Source organism: Manihot esculenta, chromosome 2, assembly GCF_001659605.2.
Source record: "Manihot esculenta cultivar AM560-2 chromosome 2, M.esculenta_v8, whole genome shotgun sequence".
NCBI lineage: Eukaryota > Viridiplantae > Streptophyta > Magnoliopsida > Malpighiales > Euphorbiaceae > Manihot > Manihot esculenta.
In genome coordinates, this window is record NC_035162.2 from 7,071,477 (window position 1) to 7,092,387 (window position 20,911).

The window sequence follows — 20,911 nt, forward strand, 5'->3', positions numbered from 1 at the left end:
CCATAATATTAAATTTATTTAAAAAATAAAGTTATATTTCCTTTTCTATTCAACTAAACAAAGGTAAAAGCCTTCTTTGCTTTCCCTTCTGTCTTTTTCTCATCCATTCTTTTTCATTTCCTATTTTCTTCTCCAACCAAACGCAGTCTTAGTGTCCAACTCCACAGTTCCCACCATTAAAGTAAGCGCGTATCCAATTAGGAAATAAAAAATAACTTAATCGGTAACACGCCTGACTTCTAAATTGGCGAGTAAAGGAAGATTATACACGCGAGCGAGTACCGACAATAGGATGGGCTGGCCCAAACAACTCTATAAAAACGCCCTACCTAAGGAAAAGCAGATTTCAACAATACACAGCTTGAAAATCTGATTCTCTAGAAATTTCGATTTCCCTTCTCCGATTTACGTTTCCTTTGCTGATCAGTTCTCCTGCTTCAAAGATTTCACCTTTCTATTCCTCTAGTTGTCCGGTTTTTTGGAAATTGGATCAGATTCGAGGGGAAGAAATTGGTAAAAGAAAGAAATCTGCATGAACTGGTTGGGAAAGCTGGGTTACTATTTCCTGTCGTCGAATTCGAACCATTGCTTAACGCGATTGTTGATATTTTTTCTTCATTATTCTCCTCAATTTTCTCCATCATCCCATTCTCAATTGTGTAATATAAATATAGATTTTTCATCGTCGTCTTCATCGTCATCGTCAATTAGCAGTAATCCAATTCCTAATTCTAACTTTGATCGTCCGTTATTATTGAATCATGGAGTCTGGATTCAGGAGTAATCGCCAGCAATTGCGTAGAGGTTTGTCGATTTCGTTTTATTCTTTTCGAAATTGATTACTATTATTGGTTAATTAATTTTATTTGTCGGTGGGTCATTATTGTTTTTGTTTACTCTTTTTATATATGTATTAGCTAGTGTGCTTGAGCTGTATACAGGATTAGCGAGCTTTTTATCCTAATGCGTGCTGATGGATCACTGTGAACATGTTGGTAAACTTTTCAAATGTTAGAGCTAAGTGGGATTATTTGCCTTATTCTTTTTCCCCCTGGGTACTCTTTATTTGTCTTATTTTTTTTTTTCTAAAAGAAAATTATGTTATTTGGTTTGAGTCATGGATGAAACTAAGATAAAGAGAATCTTATAAGTGAATGATGTCGTGATGCATACTCAGCAAAGAGAATAAGTTGACGGTTGATAGTGCCAATTTATTATGGATATGCGACTTTGCAAATATCGATTATAAATGAAATAAACTATTGTTTAAAATTTGATTTATTAGATAGCAATAGTTTGTCGTCTGATGATTGAAATTTTAGTTGCGAATTTATGGTGCAGCTCTTTGTTATTCGAATGATGGGAGGAGGCAAGCGGCCTCGCCATCTGTGATAGTGATAGGTGGTGGTGTTGCTGGAGTAGCGGCTGCTCGTGCTCTTCATGATGCTTCGTTTCAGGTATGCATGGCAATGCAATATTTTACAGCCTTTCCCATACCGATGAACTAGTTAAATAAAAGATGCGACTGAGATTCTCCTACCAGCATAAGCCGCATGATAAACTTGCTCATGTCATGTGTCTGCTCACTGACATGTAACGCACGTTTCCACTTGTATTTTGGTTTGTTGGTGGATCTTGTAGCTGCCTGGCACCTCTAACATTGATGTAGGCTCCAAATTCATACCGGAAGTGGGCTAATTTGTTATTGCAGCAAGCAATATAGGAATGTGTTAGTTTTGTCACTGTTTGGATGTCAAATGCTAGTTTTCCGCATGAATCACCAAACATGTGCCTAGAATTCCACCATATTACATATCACTACTGCATCTGCGTCAATTACTGTGGGGACATGTTTACATGTAAAGCATTATTCTTGGGGCATGCATTCATGAATTATTCATAGTACTGTTCTTTGAGGTGCGACAATATGGATATGCATTTCTCATGTGATGATTTTTCTGTCAGGTTGTGTTGTTGGAATCTCGTGACAGACTAGGTGGTCGAGTCCACACTGATTTCTCATTTGGTTTTCCTGTTGACCTGGGTGCATCATGGTAAAACTTCTTTTTTCTCCTGAGGTGTATTAATATTATTTCTCCTTATATATGTATATGTAGGTTTTTAAAAGGGGTAGCTAAATGATCATATTCCAGGTTGCATGGTGTCTGCAAAGAAAATCCCTTGGCCCCTCTAATTGGGAGGTTGGGACTACCTTTGTATCGAACTAGTGGTGACAATTCTGTGTTGTATGACCATGATCTTGAAAGGTAAATCAATATTACCGGTATTTAATTTTAAATTCCTGATTAACTTGCTTCTATGAAATTTGCCCTGAAAATTTTGCATTTTTTAAATATAAATTATCAAACTTGCCTTTTGTTTTAGTTTTCTGAATTTGTATTGTTTGTCATTCTCGCCTGTTTGGTTAAAAGTTGGCTGAGGTTTATAATGCCCGAATAGTATAATATTTGATTTGTTGAGTCCTAGCATTGGGGTTTGCTGCTTTTTCCGTCTTTACTATTGTTGGTTAGATTTTAACTTGTTAATGTATCTTTGACATTCTCAGAATTTGGAAAAGTTTTCCAGTTTGGAGCTGTATGTTGGGCTGATCCGTTACAAGCTCAACTTTTTTTGCTGCAATAGTATATTGAATTTGCTTTTCCTTTTCATTTAAAGGTTTAATTGTTTTCACCAAGGTGATATTGGTTTTGTGGGTTTTTCTTGTTCTATTTTTTTTTTACTGGATATACAGAAGCAGTTGCAGGATTTGTAGTTCTATCTCCTCTGCTCCACACTATTAAAAGGCTATTGAAATTTCTTTATTTAATCAGCTCTCTGACCTGCCTCAGTTCAAGTTAGCATGTGCATAGCATCTTTATTAGTTGGCTTTAATCTTTAGATCTTTAAATTGATGCTTACGCTCAGTTATTTTGTCCTTTTCTTAAAGTACAGACCTTCCACTCATGAAATATAATTTTGGTCATTGCTTATCTTGTAATTAAGCTTTAATAATTTGTGATCCAAATCTTCAAGCGCCACACTCAATGCCAAAAGCATCTTGTTTTTGCTAATGTGATAAGTTTCATCTTAACAAATCTAACGCTGTGGTCATTTGTCGTGTCATCTGAAGTATGCTTCGGTGGAATTTCAGAAAGCAATGGAGGATCTACATTTCTATCCACTTTCTTGGTTTTCCTAGTAATGCAACTAGTACTTTATTATCTTGTGGTAAAAAATGGTCTTATTTTGAGCATGATGCATTTGATGATCTTGGCTTTTCATGTTGCCTTTCTCTAATGGGTTTCTTGTTGAAGATTCTAATGGTGTGTACAGAAGGCATGAGAATGTGGAGGGTAAAGAAGGAACAGAATTTTGTAAAAAGATTCCTTGTCCATTGTTTGGGAGGCAGGAAAAAAATAGGTGGGAGAGGGAAAACTGAGGTGATAGTAGGATCCTTTCAGTCCATATTCTTTTGGAGGAGGGATATGAGGAAAATGCCTAAAGTAACGTTATACCCCTATTTGTTAACTTACTCAAATGTCAAAAATATAAATGTGAATAATATCAAACAAACTTTCATCAATTAGATTTTCTTGCCATTCAAACCGTAGGGGCGTGGGCCATGGGGGCAAGGGGTTGAAAGTTGCTTTATCTTTGGATTCTACCTTCATTTCCATCTTCTTTGGTGTATTCCTTTTGTCCAAATTTCTCCATGATGTAGTGTGTAATTTCTTGAGTATCATCTTGGCACCATTAACTCAACCATCCATGCCAAAACTGTCATGGCACTAGCTTAGGAAACAAACCTGCCTACAGGTCTGCCAATGGCCTCAAAGTAAGTGGTAGTTTGCTACAATTGCTATACCTAATCATCTTTAAAATTGAGGGAAGCAAACAATGTTTATCATATTTCTTTAGTCATTAGTCCTTGATTTTCTTTAACAAACTTAATTCTCCTATTTCAAAGCCTGTGGCACTGCTATTGCTTGATAATGTTTTAATGTTTCTGCAGCTATGCTCTATTTGATATGGATGGGAATCAGGTTCCTCAAGAACTGGTATCTAAGGTTGGCGAAACTTTTGAGAGAATCTTACAAGAGGTATTTTCTTCTTCCATTCCTTCGATTTTTCTGCTTTCTAATTCTATAATGCTCTATTTTCTTTACTACTGCTTCAGTTTGTCACTAGAACCTCTTTGAATTTTGTATCCCATAATCATACTCTTCTTGTTTCTTTTTTGGTGGTGTATTTCTTGCATGTACAAAGAGATTTGATTTGCTATTTATGCTTGTGGATAATTCCCCATGTCACTTTCTAAGTTTCACCCTTAGGCCACAAGAGAATAATGGCCTTCTATTTGTGTTATTAGCATTTCCTTACTTTCCTTCATGTTTCAAAATGCAGACAGAGAAAGTAAGACTGGAATACAGTGAAGACATGTCCATAATCAGCGCTTTCTCAATTGTTTTTGAAAGAATACCAGAATTAAGGTTTGATGAGAATAATAACTTGTTGAAGTAGCTTATTCTTCTAATTCATATGGTTGTTGAACTCGGAACATAATTCAATGAAATGTTTCTACGGTGCAGGTTGGAGGGGCTTGCCCATAAGGTGCTTCAATGGTACTTGTGTAGAATGGAAGGCTGGTTTGCTGCTGATGCTGATACCATCTCACTCAAGAGTTGGGATCAGGTAAATTGTTTCGTATCAGCAATTTAAATTATTGTGAATCCTGGCCATGTGCTGTATCATCACAAATAGAATGAAAACAAACAAGAAATTGTGTTGGAGGTGGGCCCCAGGCATGTGTTAGAATTGGATCTTATACGTGCTAATTGCAATTATTTCACAGAAATTTAGAAGTAACTGGTAGGTATTTTTTATATTAATAATGACATTTGGATTCCCTGAAATATTGTTTGTTGGTTAGCAATCTTGCTATAATGTTTACAGGTAGGGACAGCTAAGAATGCTGGATCCCACGGCAAAAGTGAAGTAATGATGTGTACAATGGAAATGCAAATACATTATCTACTGTATTTTACAAATTGATCCACACTCTGAAATATTAGTTCTCTGTTGCTTAATTGAATGGGTTATGAGAGATGCTTGCACAGGTGCTAGACATCATTTTGTAGCACTTCGTATCTTGATATGAATAACTTTATATCTAGTTGTGTCTTCAAACTCCCTCTTAGTTGATTATCTGTTGGCTTTCCGAGTCACTGCTAGCTTTTAGTAGACTTCTGATATTATTTGTTGACACTGGCATCATTTCACCTTATTTCAGGAAGAACTGCTTCCAGGTGGGCATGGGCTTATGGTGAGGGGCTACCTTCCTGTTGTAAACACACTTGCCAAAGGACTTGATATCCGCCTAGGACACAGGTACAAGTCAATTATGTTCATCACTGACATTTTTTATTCTGGTCTGATTGACACTTGTAAAAATATACTTGAAGCTTGTGTGTGCACGTACATGCATGTGATGCATGCACATTTTGTGCAAGTATATTTCTAATTAATATCGATTTTAATCCCTTCTCTCATTTTTTGTTTTCTAGAGTAACAAGAATTGTTAGGCATTATAATGGTGTAAAGGTATCAACTGAAAACGGGAGGACATTTGTGGCAGATGCTGCTATTGTTGCTGCTCCTCTTGGAGTGCTGAAATCCAGGGCCATAACTTTTGAACCTAAGCTTCCAGATTGGAAAGAAAAAGCCATTAACGATCTCGGGGTGGGAATTGAGAATAAGATTGCATTGCACTTTGACAAGGTGTTCTGGCCAAATGTAGAGTTCTTGGGAGTGGTTGCAGAGACATCTTACAGCTGCAGCTACTTCCTAAATCTACACAAAGCTACCGGTCATTCTGTTCTTGTTTATATGCCTGCTGGACAGCTGGCCAAAGACATCGAGAAAATGTCTGATGAAGCAGCTGCCAATTTTGCTTTCTTGCAACTCAAGAAGATCCTACCTGAAGCATCTGCACCGGTAATTTCAGTTCTAATATGGTTTTGCAACTTAAAAGAGTTCAAATTCTTGAGCATCTTTTCTGGTCCTGTCTCAAAAATATAGAAGTCATAACCCTTTCCTTTATTTTTTTTTATTTTTTTTTATTTCAATTGGTTTATAATGCAGATTCAGTATCTTGTTTCTCACTGGGGCTCAGATATCAACTCACTCGGTTCCTATAGCTACGATACAGTAGGCAATTCCCATGATCTGTATGAAAGGCTAAGGATCCCTGTAGATAACCTATTCTTTGCAGGAGAGGCAACAAGTACGAACTACCCAGGGTCAGTGCACGGTGCATTCTCAACAGGACTGATGGCTGCGGAAGATTGCCGGATGCGAGTTCTGGAGCGATATGGCGAGTTAGACTTATTCCAGCCAGTCATGGGTGAGGAGGCATCAGTATCTGTTCCGCTCTTGATCTCTCGTATGTAACTTGCCTGGTCAGGGTGGCTCTATTCTATAGTACGAAGGTAATAATATGTAAAAGCATGTAGCAGATAAATGTTGAACATGGGATGAGGGCTGACACATTATTGCCATTTTGATGGGGGCAGTCTGGGAAATTATTGTTTCCTTGAGACTAAAACTAGTCACATTGGTTCATGTGAAGTCTCCCCCCTGTTTAGCATACTTAGCAATTATTATTTGGACAGACAAAACAGTATATTGTGTCAGCTTTGTGACTTATTCTAAAGCTAGTTGATAGACTTTGTCTCCTTAAAATTGAATTTTAATTATTATGCTATTATTCTATTCCCTTTCTTATTGCCCTTTTGTTTAACCTTTGTTGATTTCAGCCATGATATCTAATTTAGGCTAAGAGTCACTTAACTTTTAATTTGAAATAATATAAAAATTTCTCTTACCCATTAAAACCAGATTTTCTGTTACAAAATTGATCTTAATTAATAAAAATTATATGGATTATTAATTAACCCTTCAACAATCGTTAGTCTATATGATTAACAATTGTAGTTGTGGAAATAGAGATTCCTTAAATAGATATTGGAGGATTTTTTGAATATTAATTTCAGAAATTTATTAGGCTAAAAATAGAAGTAACAAATCTCATTAATAAGATAAAAAGAAGCTTAAGCCTTAATGCATTTCACAATTACTTGTCTTTTCTGAACAATTTGTGATGCTTAGTCACTCAAACAATAATGTGGCTGAGCAACAATTACATATCGATCAAATTTTATATTACTAAGTATAAAGGAAAAAAAAAAAATTTAAGTAGAATAGTATAATTTGAGTTTTGATCTTTGATTTATCAAAACTCAAAACCATAAAGCTTTATTTTTTTTACTTTTTCACTTTTCCCTAGAACAACAGCTATTTTAAACTGACAAAATTGAAATTAAATTTTATTTGCATTAGTTGATCAATTAAGGAGTAAAGTGCTTTCAATTAATATTTACTCTATTCATAAGAATCGAACACGTAATCTTATTTAACTCGATCTCATTAAAAAGTAAAGTGCTTTCAATTAGTATTTATTCTTTTCATAAAAATCGAATACTTAATTTCATTTAACTCGAACTCATTTAAAAAAAAATGACAACACATATGAATTTCAAAAAAAGCAAAAAACCATCATAAATATAAATCCGCCTGTAATATATCTATTGTATAATGAAATGATGCTAAAATTTCTCTCATATTTTCCTGAAACTACTCCTTTCTGCCTCTGCTCTTCTTTTAATATCATGGATAGCCCAGCCTGGAAGTACAAGTAGGAAAAGCATCCAAAAGAAGAGATGGTCCTCTGAACTATTAGGCCTTTGGAAGCAGATCATGGTGAAAGCTAAATAGCCGGGTAAAGTTGGCTGCAAAATGAGGGGAGAATAAAGTAGACCAGTAAATAAATGAATGATCAGAAGGTGTTTGATATATAAATCCAATGAACTGCAGCCAGTCAATGAATTGAGCTGAAGCTTTCGACGGGATCAGATTCTTCAAGCATGGAACAGCTAAGTATAGATGAACATAAATTACAACAAAACATACAAGGACTTAAACCTCAGAATTAAGATGTAACCCCTCTCTTAATGAAGATATTTCCCTCATCGAGCTTTACTTCAACTTCAGTCGTTTTCATAAAAACCCCATTTGCATGTAGATCTCCAACTTCTTTTTGTTCTTCATTCTCACAGAACTGCCGATTGGCTCCCCACCATTTGTGCTCTCTTCCTCCTCTTTCCTCATCATGGAAAAAGGATTAAATGAACAGAACAACGAAAAGCAAATTACTTGAATTTTAAGAAAAGAAAAAGAGAGGGAGAAGATTAACTCACTGATCAACAAGGTGGTCTTGTAAATGGCTGAACTGCAACGACAATGCAATGCAGAATGGAAGAGACGTAGACACTGCTGCAGTGCAGTCGCAATATGTTGTGACTAGGAAGGTGGACCCCACTACACCAACCAACCAGTAATATCCAAACATACTCCGCTTAATATTTTGTTTGGAAGTTATGTACACATAAATAATATTATTAAATTGAGATTTTTTTTTTCAAATTTTATTAGTTTATTTATATTTTAAAATCACTTAATTAAAAGTTTCAATATTTTATAAAATCAAAATTTTTAATTATTTTATTAAAAAAATTATTAATCACCTTGAATTTTTATATTATTATATTGATATAATTTTGCTTATATATATTTAGTTTTATAATATTAATATTTATACTATTTAATCACTTTATTTAAAAAATAAAATAAATTGATTAATAATTTATTAATAAAAACTTAATAATTTAATTTTATAAAATACATAAATATTATAATTGAATAATTTTAAAATAGAGATAAATTATTAAATTTTTTCCTTAATTTAGATAACTAATAATTGTTCTTCATAAATTTCATTGAATAAAAAATGAAAATTTCAGAGATTACTCTCAAAATTTTATTTTAAGAAACACAAGTATTTTGTTAATATAATTAAATACAGACTCATGATTTTTTTTTTCCTTAAAAAAATAAGTGATACAGTGAAATTGGAAGTATCCAACTAAACCTCTAGCGTTTGGCTGATCTGGCCGTCCGAATCAAATTCCAAACCAAATATTTAATCTTTTTTTTTTACCAAAAAAAAAGAGAAAAGCGAAAACATCGCCCTCTTTATTAACGCCAGAATCCTTATGGCCTTGGATCTTATGTGTCAATTTGTCACTTCTGTGTTCTATTGGGACTTTCATAAGATTGATTTGATTGGAGAGAGCAGTGATGAAGCGCTATAGAAATGGCGAAATCTGGGACTTCGAACACGAAACTCCGGTGTCCGAGGACCGGCCGGTGATTTTAGGATTGGACGGCGGGACAACATCCACCGTCTGTATATGCATGCCAGTCCTACCTTTCTCCAATCCTCTCCCGGACCCACTTCCCGTCCTTGCGCGTGCAGTCGCCGGTTGCTCCAACCACAACAGTGTTGGTGGTCAGTACGTTTCTTCTGTGACTTTTCTATATTCAGTTTCAAATTTCAATTGCTCTGGCATTTTGTTCAAGGGTTTTATTTACTTTCTCTGCTGGCTGCCGCTGTTGCTTTTCTAGACTAATAAGATGGAGTAAAAGCTTAATTTATTATCATTAATGGTAAATTGGCTACATTACATGCTATATAATGTTTCCTTTTGCATTGCTTGCATGCAGGACTGCTCTCTGTAATTTGTTTAAATAATTTATGTATCTATAAGTGGCAGCAATGAGTTGTTTTGTACGAACACAATGGAATTTCGGGCCAGAGATGTATGTAATGTGTGTAGGTGTTGTTTATACGTAGGTTGTTAAGTAGTGAAATGGATGGGTGCTATCTGAGCTGAAGAGCATTATCATTACTCTAACAATTTTGATTCTTAGTCCTTTTGTATTTTACATGCTACAGAAACTGCTGCTAGAGAGACATTGGAGCAAGTTATGGCAGATGCCCTTTCAAAATCAGGCTCCAATCGCTCCGCAGTTCAAGCTGTTTGTCTAGCAGTTTCAGGTGTTAATCATCCAACAGATGAACAAAGAATTTTAAATTGGCTTAGGTTTGCTTTCTAATACTGACAGTTTACATCATTTTCCCTGCACGCGCACACATTAACAATATCTGAAATAATAGGCAAATAATTGTTTCCTGTCAAATTATGGAGTTTTAAGCTTTAGAAATGTTTGATCTATAATTCTATACGTGACTCTGCCTTTTGCTATACATCCTCTAGAAAATGGTAGGCCTTTTAAGTTTCAATTTTTTGATATTGCTTCAGCAACTTAGGTATTACATGTTGAAAATTAGTCTCCCAATTTGATATTTCCATCGTGACTTTACAACCTCAACTGCTAACAATTGGCCCCCCCTCTTTGCCAACTCTTTCAAGTAAGTCATGTTCTGTTGTTTGATAATACATTCATTTTGGTGTTACTGAATTAATAGCTTTTACATGTAATTCAATTATTGATTTTCTTTTTATTTTAGTCATTTTGCTAATTATTTGAAAACATTATAGAGTTTGTGGCTGATTTTGTTTGACTACATGACATCCTCTCCAATTCCAAAATATGTTTTATTTTGGTTTCTTAAACTCCTGTTTGCAACCCCTTTAAATGTCCAAAATTTTTACAGACCATAGTGAATGTTGGGGAGTAAATGAGTCAGGATGCTCATGCTTGAGATGCCAAATACCTGAATTTGACTTTGTTTTGATTGATTGGAGTTTGAACTCGAGTAGTTTGAGTAGTTAGTGGAGCTTCCTTCCATTATTTCAATGCTCAATGGGTGTCTCTTGAGTGTTGAAGTTTTCTTGTTTTATTTCATATATATTTAAATGATAACTTATGAAGACTAAAGTGCTAATCCAATATATATTACTAAATAAGTTAGTTCACCTAAACTTTTAATGAAAACTAATTTGAGTGTTACAAGCATCAAGCGTGAAAGCAAAGCTTGATTGAGCTTAAGTCAAGTTTGTTTAGTGCACTTTATTGATTTAACCAGCTCGGTTATTCCCATAATAAAGTTTGGAGTTAAGTCCTTGAACAAGAAAGGTTAATAATGAGACCTCTAAGAAAACGACCATGAAATCAATGCAGAAGTAAAATAATTTCTATGATTGGGAGTATGCATAAAATACTTGCCAGGTGACATTGGGATTATATGATCTAAGCACTTGAAATATGTTTGCTTTCCATATAGGCTTTAAAAAATATACATAAAAAAAAAGTTAGAATTATAGCTAGAACCATGATAAGAAAGACTAAGCAAGATGCATGAAAAATTTTGCCTCTGAATTATTGTAATTCTGCTCTTTACATATTTACATTTTTATTGTCCCCGTCATTTTCTTTTTAACTTCAACATAGTCATTTCTTAAATCTGCTATAACTTGATTTGTGCAGGGATATATTCCCAATTCATGTTAAGCTATATGTCCAAAATGATGCTGTGGCAGCATTGGCAAGTGGGACAATGGGAAAGCTTCATGGCTGCGTTTTAATTGCTGGTACTGGCACTATTGCTTATGGATTCACAGAAGATGGTAGAGAAGCTCGGGCTGCAGGTGCTGGACCCATCTTAGGTGATTGGGGAAGGTATATATTTGATTTCCCCATTTCTTTTTCTTCTCTTTCTCTATTCTCTCTCCTGTTCTCCCTCTCATAGTGATGCCCCAGTATAATTTTATGCATGGCAATGAAGAAAAGAAATAAGCTTTAGTAAGGTGCTTGCATTAAATCCTTGACTTATTGGAAAGCTCTTGTTAAGGTTCTAAAAGCCAGCATGTAGTTGAAGAGCTTGGCTGGTAAAATAACTGCATTTTCAACCTTCTCTTCCTCTCATTAAACTAAATTCTACTAGCTTCACTTATTACTAGTACTGGGTGCTTGCTAATTTTTACTTTTTAAATTATTTTCCTTATGGAATAATCAAGCTGCCCATTTGTATCTTCAAAGACCATTTTGAAGAAAGTTATTCTCATCCCTTTTGTTAGTATGAATAATATTTTTATTTATCCTTAAATGTGAGTATGAGAGTATGTATCTTCAGAGAAGTTTCATCTAACTGATTTTTTGTTTTGCTGCAGTGGATATGGAATAGCTGCACAAGCATTAACAGCAGTAGTAAGGGCCCATGATGGTCGTGGTCCTGAAACAATTCTGACAAATAGTATTTTACAGGAGCTTGATCTTTGTTCTCCAGATGAACTTATTGGGTATGCATTCCAAGACTTATCAGTGCCATTTCATTCTTGTTTTTCACAGTTAGTAGTTGTTAGGATCTCTGATGATCTTCAATACATTGAGAGAAAAATTGTTGTAAATTGTGATTTTTTTTTCAATCTAACGGTTTTTTTTTTTTTTTTTCTTTAAGTGATTCCTTATATTGTTAATAGGATTATAATGAAACCGCATCGATGTACTACTTGAACTGGACTTGATTGAGAAATTTGAGGCAGGAAACTTGACTTGAACTGAATCAAGTTGTAATTTTCATGCATGAGCTCTTCATGATGTGATACTTGAAGTACTGAAATAAATCACCATAACCAGTTTCTGAATTAAGATACCACATGAACTCAAATGCATTTGAATTTCACAAATTATTATGCAGATATTGTATAAAAATAAATATATGTTAAATTCTATAAACTTAAATACTCAATTAGACTTGTGATTCATTAGGTTTCAGCTTGACAATTACAATTCGAAATATTTACAAGTAGGGTCTTATTAGCATAAGATAGGTGAATTATTTACACTAATAACTTGAAGATGGAAAATATTGAAAATGAAAATTTAGTTCTTTACATCAAAATAATTTGAACTTGCAAGTACAGTATTTCTTTGATTGATGTAGTGAAAAAATAGGAAATTGAAGAAATTTCACATAAATACTTTTCTAAAATTTTTATCACTTGGTTCTTTCAAGTGAATGAATTTTGTGGACCTGTTTATATTTTTAAATATACAATAATTGTTTCTCTTATGTAATCTTTAAGAATTACTGAAAAAAGAAAATTATGTTTCAGTATTCTTACTTTGGTTGGAGTGCATGTGGTGCTTGATAAAATGAATACCAGTTATGGAATAACATATTGTGTTTTATCTTTTGGTATATAGGTGGACGTACGCAGATCCATCTTGGGCTCGTATTGCAGCTCTAGTTCCAGTCGTTGTATCTTGTGCAGAGGCAGGTGATGAAGTAGCAAATAAAATCTTGCAAGATTCAGTTGAAGAGTTGGCTTTAAGTGTGAAAGCTGTTGTTCAAAAACTTGACTTATGTGGTGAAGGTGTGGTTCAGTTAATTCTTTGGTTTGGTTCCGATCACTATGAAATAGGGATAGAAGGTTCACTAGGCCTGTTGACCTCAAAACGCTTATGGTTATTCTGGTTAAAGTAAAATATGGTATAATTATGCTGGTATTTGGTGAAAAAAAAAAGCTCATGAGCTGGGTAATTAATTCAATGATATCTGTTTATATTGTACATGTTGCAAATTACAAAATGTGGATGAACATGGTGATTAAGTTTATTTTTCTTCGGATTGCATTTTTGTCCTTGACAATCAGATCCATATTGAGCATATAGTGCATAAGTTATTATGATATAGCAGTTCCTTCAGAATGGCTTTTACATGTTTCTGGACAGTGAACACCAAATATGAGGCGGTTAAATTTTAGGAATACAGTTAATATGTACTTAAAAGAATTATGGGTAACTAGATAGCCTTTTAGTGTTGTTCTACCTCCCTTGAAGTTTTTGTATCTTATTATGCTTTTGTGATAGATGGAAATGCTTCTTTTCCCCTTGTTATGGTTGGTGGTGTTCTTGAAGCAAATAAGAGGTGGGATATAGGAAAAGAGGTTGTAAACTGCATTTCCGAAGACTACCCTGGGGCTCTTCCAATTCGGCCAAAGGTAACCACTATTCAATTTCTTCCCACCATAAGTTTTTTAATTTTTATTTTTTTATTCTTTGAATGACTGCTCAGTTTCCAGCAAATCTTCTGTTAAATTTCTTCAATGACAGTATTTGAACAAAACTTGGCTGTGGACACTAGCCCAAAAAGAAAATGAACTAAATGCACTTTATGAATGAAGATTGAAAGAATTCCTACAAATATAATAATTAGGAGTTGAAAATATGTTTGGTTGTGTGTTTTCCTCATTCATTACTGATGTTCTTTGTTCAAGATGTTTCTAATCTATAATAGTTAATCGTTGATCTTTTAAAAGAAAAAGACTTGTGATTATGGGAATAAATTTCGTATAACCCCAAAAAATTCAGAAAATGAAAGGGAAAGGAGTACAAAAGTCGGTTGGCCTGTAATAAGTCATTATGGCTGCAGATCTTGTTTTCTAATCATTGTTTTTTTCAAAAATGAACTAAGTTTAACTCACCCTAAAAGTTAGCTTAAAGAGGAAGGAGTGTCTAAGGCTTTATTGGGGGCACGTTACCTTATTTAAAACAATTGTGAAAATTTAACACACCCCCTTCACTAAGAACCAAACAAACCAAACAATTGGAGCGTGAAATGGAGATAAACATGGAATGAAGAGGCTCTAATATCAGCTTAAGAAAATGAGACTTACCCTAAAAGCTAGCTCAAAGGAGGAGTGTCTAAGGCTTCATAAGGGGTGCACTCTCTTAATCCAAACCAATGTGTAAACCAAAATCCTTAGAGACAATTAAGCTAAATGTCCAATTGGAATCCAATAAGGACAAGTGATCATCTGTTGGATATCCTGTTTTATATATTAAATACATTGGTGTTTGTGCTCAAGAAGCTAAACATGTATATATATGGTTACAAAATCCTGTAAATATTTTAAGTGTATTGCTCAAAAATTATTGGCCTAAAACAAGCATATTAGACAAAAAGAAATATCGTGATGCATGCCTAGAAAAAAGATTTTGAAATTAATATTAATTCTTAGTTTCAACATTTAGTTTTCAACTATAAATTTTTGTTACATTTCTATTTAGGAAAATACAGATTTCCAAGGTACCAAAGCTTCTGGATTTTATTAAGACATTTTTTTTCTTATTTAGGAATTTATTTGCTTCTTATTTGGAAGTATGGGGATCTGTATTATTGAGGTATTTTTCTTGTTGAACGAGTACAATAATCCTCTACAAATATGTGTAATATAGATTTTATTGGGCTTTGGTAATGGAAATCGAGTATTTTGATTTTGTGTGACGCCGGTGTGCTTAAGACTCCCCTTCTCTATTTCCACTGTCTTTTTTTTTTCCTTCCGCAATCTTACTGCTACTGAATCAGTAGTAATGTTGGCTTCAAAAGGCCATCGATTTCACCTATATTCTCTCTAATCAACCCTAATCTGAACTCATCTCAACCCGGATCTCCCTTCTTCAAATCTTGGCCCTAACACTCGTCAATAACTTGTTAATTTTCTCTCCATAAAAGTGTCAGTTGGAAGATTACTTAATCTGTGCCTGTGATACACCAAGAGTGTCTCATTTTTTTATAGCAGTTCACATAGGGATCCTTGTTTAGACTCTGTTCTTGCGACAAACCATCTTTGTAATTCTTCCATGAATCACTTGCCAATTACATGTCTTAACCTCATGGGTGGGTTGGCTTATAATTTGCCCAGGGAAGAAGATAGAAGTTTTTAGTGCAGCTTAGCTTTCCAAATGCAATTTACCTAGTGGGATGCAAATTAGGAGGATACATAAGACGGTAGAAATTTCGATCTGCATGAAAAGACTAATCTGCAATTCAAGTTAAATTCTTTTGTTTTATTTTTCTTGAGAAATAGTAGGGTCAACCTATTGGGAAGAGAGAACATTAGTTGTTTTAGGTTAGGTCTGATTGAGATTTCTAGAGTTCTAAGAAACATTTGACTTGCAAAACTAGAAATTGGAGTGCCATTAATATTTTGATAATTAACAAAAAATTGTGAATGGCTATCGAATATGGAAATGAAAAAAATTAAGGGGGCATTTTAGGTAAATTTCCTAGAGCATATATTATGGTTAAAGTTACTTGAGGACTCTTAACAGGATCATAGTTATCCCACCCATTCTAACGCATGCCATACATGTGATCTTCTTATTATTATGCTAAAGGAAGTATGGTTGAAGACGTGTGATTTGATCCCTGCCCCCCGACTTTTTTTTTTGTTATGTGCAAGTATGATTTGGATCTCCATATTTGTTTTGCTTCTTTCTTCTTTTTGCTCTAGACTCAACTCTGACTAGGTTTGAATATGACCTTGCTGAGATTAATTATAATTCGGATCAAGCTTGAATAAAAGAGGAAAGATGCAGTATGTGACAGATTAAAAAAAATATCCTATGATACATGTATCTCCAAATTAAAAGAATGTTGTGGCATTCCTTGCCCAATTAAATGCACTGGAGATCAGGTGAAGCGGAACAAATCATGTAACGAGCTATGACTATGCATCTTATGATTAGAGTGTATTTGGCATCGTTCCTAGAGTAGTTGTTTGGAAAACACCTCCTTAAATATGTTATTTAGAGGCTGCCATAAATTAATGTTGATATATTTAATCAGTAAATTTCTGATACAATTAAACAATTTTTTCCAATATTATTTATAATGATACTTTTCTAAACAGCAAGTTTAAACTGTAATCCTAAACAGGCTTTTAATTGCACATTTTTTATTTCGAAACGTGACAGAAAATTTCCTATGCTTCTTATCGATTAATGTATTACCTTATTTCAATTACTATATATAATATGTGTTTTATTTCTTGCATCACCATCAGGTGGAGCCTGCAGTAGGGGCAGCATTGTTGGGCTGGAATTTCTTCATGAAAGAGACTTGCAAGGAAGATTACAAAAGATGACGAAGGTGGGTTGAGTTGTACAGAATCAAGTGCATAAATTGGCCGTTCAAGCATATTTTTCTTGGTATGTTATAAGAGGACTCTATTAGCTTAGGTTGATTTTTTTTTTCCCCTAAATTACTCCCCAAATTGGCTTATTTTGTAGATGTACTTGCATTTAAACGATTTGAAAAGAAAAAGAAGGAAAAAAAGTTGGAAGTCTCAGTTTGTGCTGCATTGCATGGTATGCTGCAACTGTAACTTGTATTGCCAATTTGTCAGCATCCAATATTATATTGAAAGTGATTTTTTGTCCGGGTCCTTTTTTTTTCTTTTCTTTTTTCTTTTTGTTTCCCATCTCGACAGGACTTGGGTGTATCTGGTGGGCTGGTTCCGGTCTGGGCTCGGGGGCGTTAGATTTTAATTTAATTCATTTAAAATCGATTGAAACTCTTCCATTATAGATTTTTTTTTTTCATTGCCAAGGAAACAAAAAAGAAGAATTTATATTATCTATTAGAAAATTTTGTCACAAAGTATGGAAATTATTATATATTTATGTTTTATTTACACAGAGACGTAATTTGCGAATGAAATAAGATACTAGATTTGCAATTGTAAAAAGATGGAGAAGGGGGCTTCAGAAATTCGGTTTAGGAGTTCAAAATGTGGACTGGTCAATAGTTCCAATCGGGATTTTACAAATCCGAGGCCGATTTGAAATTAATCCATTATTGGATCTGCTTGTATCTACGGCTTTTACTGAACAAACTTCTTCACAAGCTCTTCGAAATAATACCAAATTATATTATTTCTTCTCTTTACCGTTATAAATGGATATCTCATTTCCCTCTTTCCTCGTGAAGAGAGAGTTTCGAGGTTTTCAATCTCTGCCGCACTAGATCTAGTCTGATTTTATTATATTTTTCCCTTTTTTTTAATTATCTCATTTTCACTTATCAATATTAGTAGATTTGAATAATCTAATACTTAAATTTTTAAAAAGTGTTAAAACAATGTATGATTGATTTTTGTTTTTTAGTCTTTTGAAAGGGATGCGACTTTTTATTATAGGTAAAATAAAATTCACTTTTCAATAAGTAATTCAAAATATATAGTAATATAGTTAAATTAAGAAGTATTTTATTATTCATATTATTTCATAAAAAATAAACATAGAATTAATTTACATAATAAAAAAATAATTAATATAATTAAATTTTATACAAAAGTCGCCCATAATTAAATATAAATAAAAAAAGTGAATATATTTTTATTGAATGGTGTGCGTATAATTTAAGTAATTTTAATTGTTTTATTAACTATTATAAAAGAAAATCAAATGAGAGAGAAAAAAAAATGAAGAAAAAGAAATGCACAAGTTTCTACCGACATGCCTGCAAAAACAGACACAGAAAGATATTGGTGTGCTGTCAGTCATAACATATAAAGAAGTGAAATTCACTGCTTTAAAAAAAAAAATAAAAAAAATAAAAAAGAAGTGAAATTCACCATGCAGTTAAAAAATGGCAAGGCAGATAGCAAAGCAAATTAAAGAATGCCGACAGGGTGCATGTCCTTCGTAAATTTTGGTGTATAATTGTAAGTTAAACCAGCAGATGTCATAAAAGGCGATCAATCATCGTCAAACCCTACCTACACGTTTTAGCTTTCGGAATCTTTCCTATTCCCTCGCCATGCTCCTCCACCTGGAAATTTTTTTGCACGTTTTGGGTTTACGTATATCTAACAATTAATATAACGTTATTAATGTAAATTTAAACAATTTTAATTAAAAAATTACTATTTAATTTTTATATTATATAAAAAAATTTTAATTTTAAAAAATAATTAAAACGTCTATTCAACACTATTTATCATATTGGATTAATAGTTTTAGCACTGTATAAATAATAATAAATATTATTTAATTAATAGGGTGACAAATCATTTTCTGGCATTCCTTGCATTACTACAACCACCGATCTTATATTTTAGGGTTTCAATAGTAATATTTTAATAACCATTATGAATATTATTTTACAAGTAATTTTAAAAAAGTAATTTTTTAATATATAAATTAATTTTTTTTATTTATTATAAAAAAATAAATTACTGTTTTATATTATAAATATGCAATTTTTAAACGATTAGGATTGATTTGTGATTATAATTTAAATATATAAGACATCCATACGGTGTTATATATTGATTAAAATTATAATAATTTAATTATTTATAAAAATTAAAATTTAATTATTTAAAATTATGAAGTTAATTTCTAATTTAAATTTTACTCTATATATGCTATAACTGTCACTTGCTGTTGAACCAATTGTTTAAGGTTTTGGGATATAATAATTCTAAAGTTCAGGAAAATATATAACAGTTTAACACACAAAATATATTAATTTCAATAAAGTTGCAATTTCATACTTAAATTGACTTCATTCAAAATTTTCAATGATTTTACTACATATAAAAATAAATAAATAAATAAATTAAAATTTAATAATTTCAATGATATTGTATCTAAAAATAATTAAGTAGTTACATGAAATGTATCCAACCCATGATATCTTGATCACCTAACTTAGCTGGGAGCCTCTCTGATCTATATCGAGTTTTCTCCTCGAATCGGATTTGGGTGATCCATTTAAATTAGGGTTTATATGATTTAATAATATAATTTAACCTTGATAATTATATTCTTGGTATATATATACGATTCGTTCATTCCCCATGAGAGCACCCGTTAAACTAGCAATTTTGTTTTAATTAGCAAGGTTGATGGGAAATTAATTTTGAAATAAAGTTGATTGATTAATAATTAATTAATTAACAAGAAATCAATCAGACGGTCACAAATAAATATCAACATCAAGCCCTATAGGGATATATAGGGGGTATCTTATAAATGGGACCCAATAAGATTGGTCAGCTGTCATCCCCATCAAATTGACGTGTACCTCAGGTTTCCTCTCACTCTCAAAATCATGGCAAGTAAGAATTTATTTTGTTAAGTTCAAAATCAACCAAATTAGGTTTAATGCCAAAACACCATCACATGCTTAACCTAATCTTTGTTTTCAGTAAAAGATTATATGCACAGTTAATTTCCCACTAAGTTCAAAAAATGTAAAAAAATAAAAATCTATGTTCATGATTTTTGGCTTTGCATTGCATGTGTGTATATATAAATTCATGCATCCCAAAAAGAAAAAAAAAAAAGGGTTGGAGAGGGACCATTCTGCTTTGATAGGCATGTCATGATTCTTCTAAAAACCTGACATAAAGCATATACCTTGTATCACTTGTCTTTTAGGGTTTGTGTACAAAAATATTATCATCCACTCTCTCTCTTTCTAGACAAATTAAAGACATCAAGAACAGCAACATTTTGTCTGAACTAATTGGCTTGGATCTCATCATTCACATTAATCTGCATAAAATTTAATAAACATCTCAATTGACTACAAGCATAAACATTAATGCATGTATCTATGTGTCTGAAGTTGTCATGACAGATCTGATAAAGATAAGCAAAGTGTTGTATCTATTTTCAAAATAGAATTCAAGATTTTTCTTGCTTAATTCTAATAAACATTTTTTATTTTTTATGTTAAATAATAGTAGATTTTATTTTTATTATTTGACACGAAATTTGATGAGTGAATCATATTGATTTTAATTAATTGAGGGTAATAATGTCAATTAAAATTTAAATAGACATAAAAAATATTTTTTTTCTGTGCGATGAGATTCGATGTCATAATGATATTAATTAAGGGTAAGAATGTGAATTAAAGTATAATATTGCTTGAATAATAAAAGCTTGTGTTGACAAAATGACATACAATAATTGTATGTTTAGAGGGAAAACTTAGAGTTAATGCCAAAGGACTAATAGAAATTATATAAAAATTTATAACTAAACTAATTTAAAAAAAAAAATCAAAGATGAAGAAGAAAGAGAGGATACAGAAAGCAACAGCAGATGGCCCCATTGAATGTCTACTCATCACTAGTCCCATGATGTGAACTCCATCTTCCTCTCCACTGAGTCTCTCCTACCCTAT

The 20,911-nt window shown here is 32.8% G+C and overlaps 2 protein-coding genes across 4 annotated transcripts; both read left to right on the forward strand.

Annotated features, from left to right (window-relative positions):
• The first annotated feature begins 338 nt into the window (after positions 1–338).
• On the forward strand, positions 339–6,781 carry LOC110608659 (polyamine oxidase 2). 2 transcript variants are annotated; one of them, XM_021747936.2, is made up of 10 exons: positions 339–804; positions 1,342–1,457; positions 1,966–2,054; positions 2,154–2,267; positions 4,013–4,100; positions 4,405–4,490; positions 4,590–4,692; positions 5,291–5,388; positions 5,565–5,994; positions 6,142–6,781. In XM_021747936.2, exons 1-10 carry the CDS (start codon positions 762–764, stop codon positions 6,448–6,450), a joined length of 1,476 nt encoding a protein of 491 aa, XP_021603628.1. In that variant the 5' UTR covers positions 339–761; the 3' UTR covers positions 6,451–6,781. The 2 variants fall into 2 exon arrangements, with proteins under 2 accessions (XP_021603628.1, XP_043810003.1); XM_043954068.1 differs by lacking the exon at positions 2,154–2,267.
• A 2,334-nt stretch (positions 6,782–9,115) lies between these two features.
• Positions 9,116–17,147, forward strand: LOC110603707 (N-acetyl-D-glucosamine kinase). 2 transcript variants are annotated; one of them, XM_021741563.2, is made up of 7 exons: positions 9,116–9,466; positions 9,914–10,061; positions 11,410–11,601; positions 12,093–12,221; positions 13,129–13,298; positions 13,795–13,925; positions 16,773–17,147. In XM_021741563.2, exons 1-7 carry the CDS (start codon positions 9,256–9,258, stop codon positions 16,851–16,853), a joined length of 1,062 nt encoding a protein of 353 aa, XP_021597255.1. In that variant the 5' UTR covers positions 9,116–9,255; the 3' UTR covers positions 16,854–17,147. The 2 variants fall into 2 exon arrangements, with proteins under 2 accessions (XP_021597255.1, XP_043810272.1); XM_043954337.1 differs by having other exon boundaries at positions 9,335–9,470.
• The last annotated feature ends 3,764 nt before the right edge of the window (positions 17,148–20,911 follow it).

What these genes read in the sequence shown, in the direction of transcription:
- LOC110603707 (XM_021741563.2), top strand. Translation starts at nt 9,256, where the DNA reads ATGAAGCGCTATAGAAATGGCGAAATCTGGGACTTCGAACACGAAACT. An exon ending in AGAATTTTAAATTGGCTTAG is followed by an intron (nt 10,062 to 11,409) that starts GTTTGCTTTCTA and finishes TGATTTGTGCAG; the next exon opens with GGATATATTCCCAATTCATG. An exon ending in TCTCCAGATGAACTTATTGG is followed by an intron (nt 12,222 to 13,128) that starts GTATGCATTCCA and finishes TTTGGTATATAG; the next exon opens with GTGGACGTACGCAGATCCAT.
- LOC110608659 (XM_021747936.2), top strand. Translation starts at nt 762, where the DNA reads ATGGAGTCTGGATTCAGGAGTAATCGCCAGCAATTGCGTAGAG. An exon ending in GTTGACCTGGGTGCATCATG is followed by an intron (nt 2,055 to 2,153) that starts GTAAAACTTCTT and finishes ATCATATTCCAG; the next exon opens with GTTGCATGGTGTCTGCAAAG. An exon ending in TATGACCATGATCTTGAAAG is followed by an intron (nt 2,268 to 4,012) that starts GTAAATCAATAT and finishes ATGTTTCTGCAG; the next exon opens with CTATGCTCTATTTGATATGG.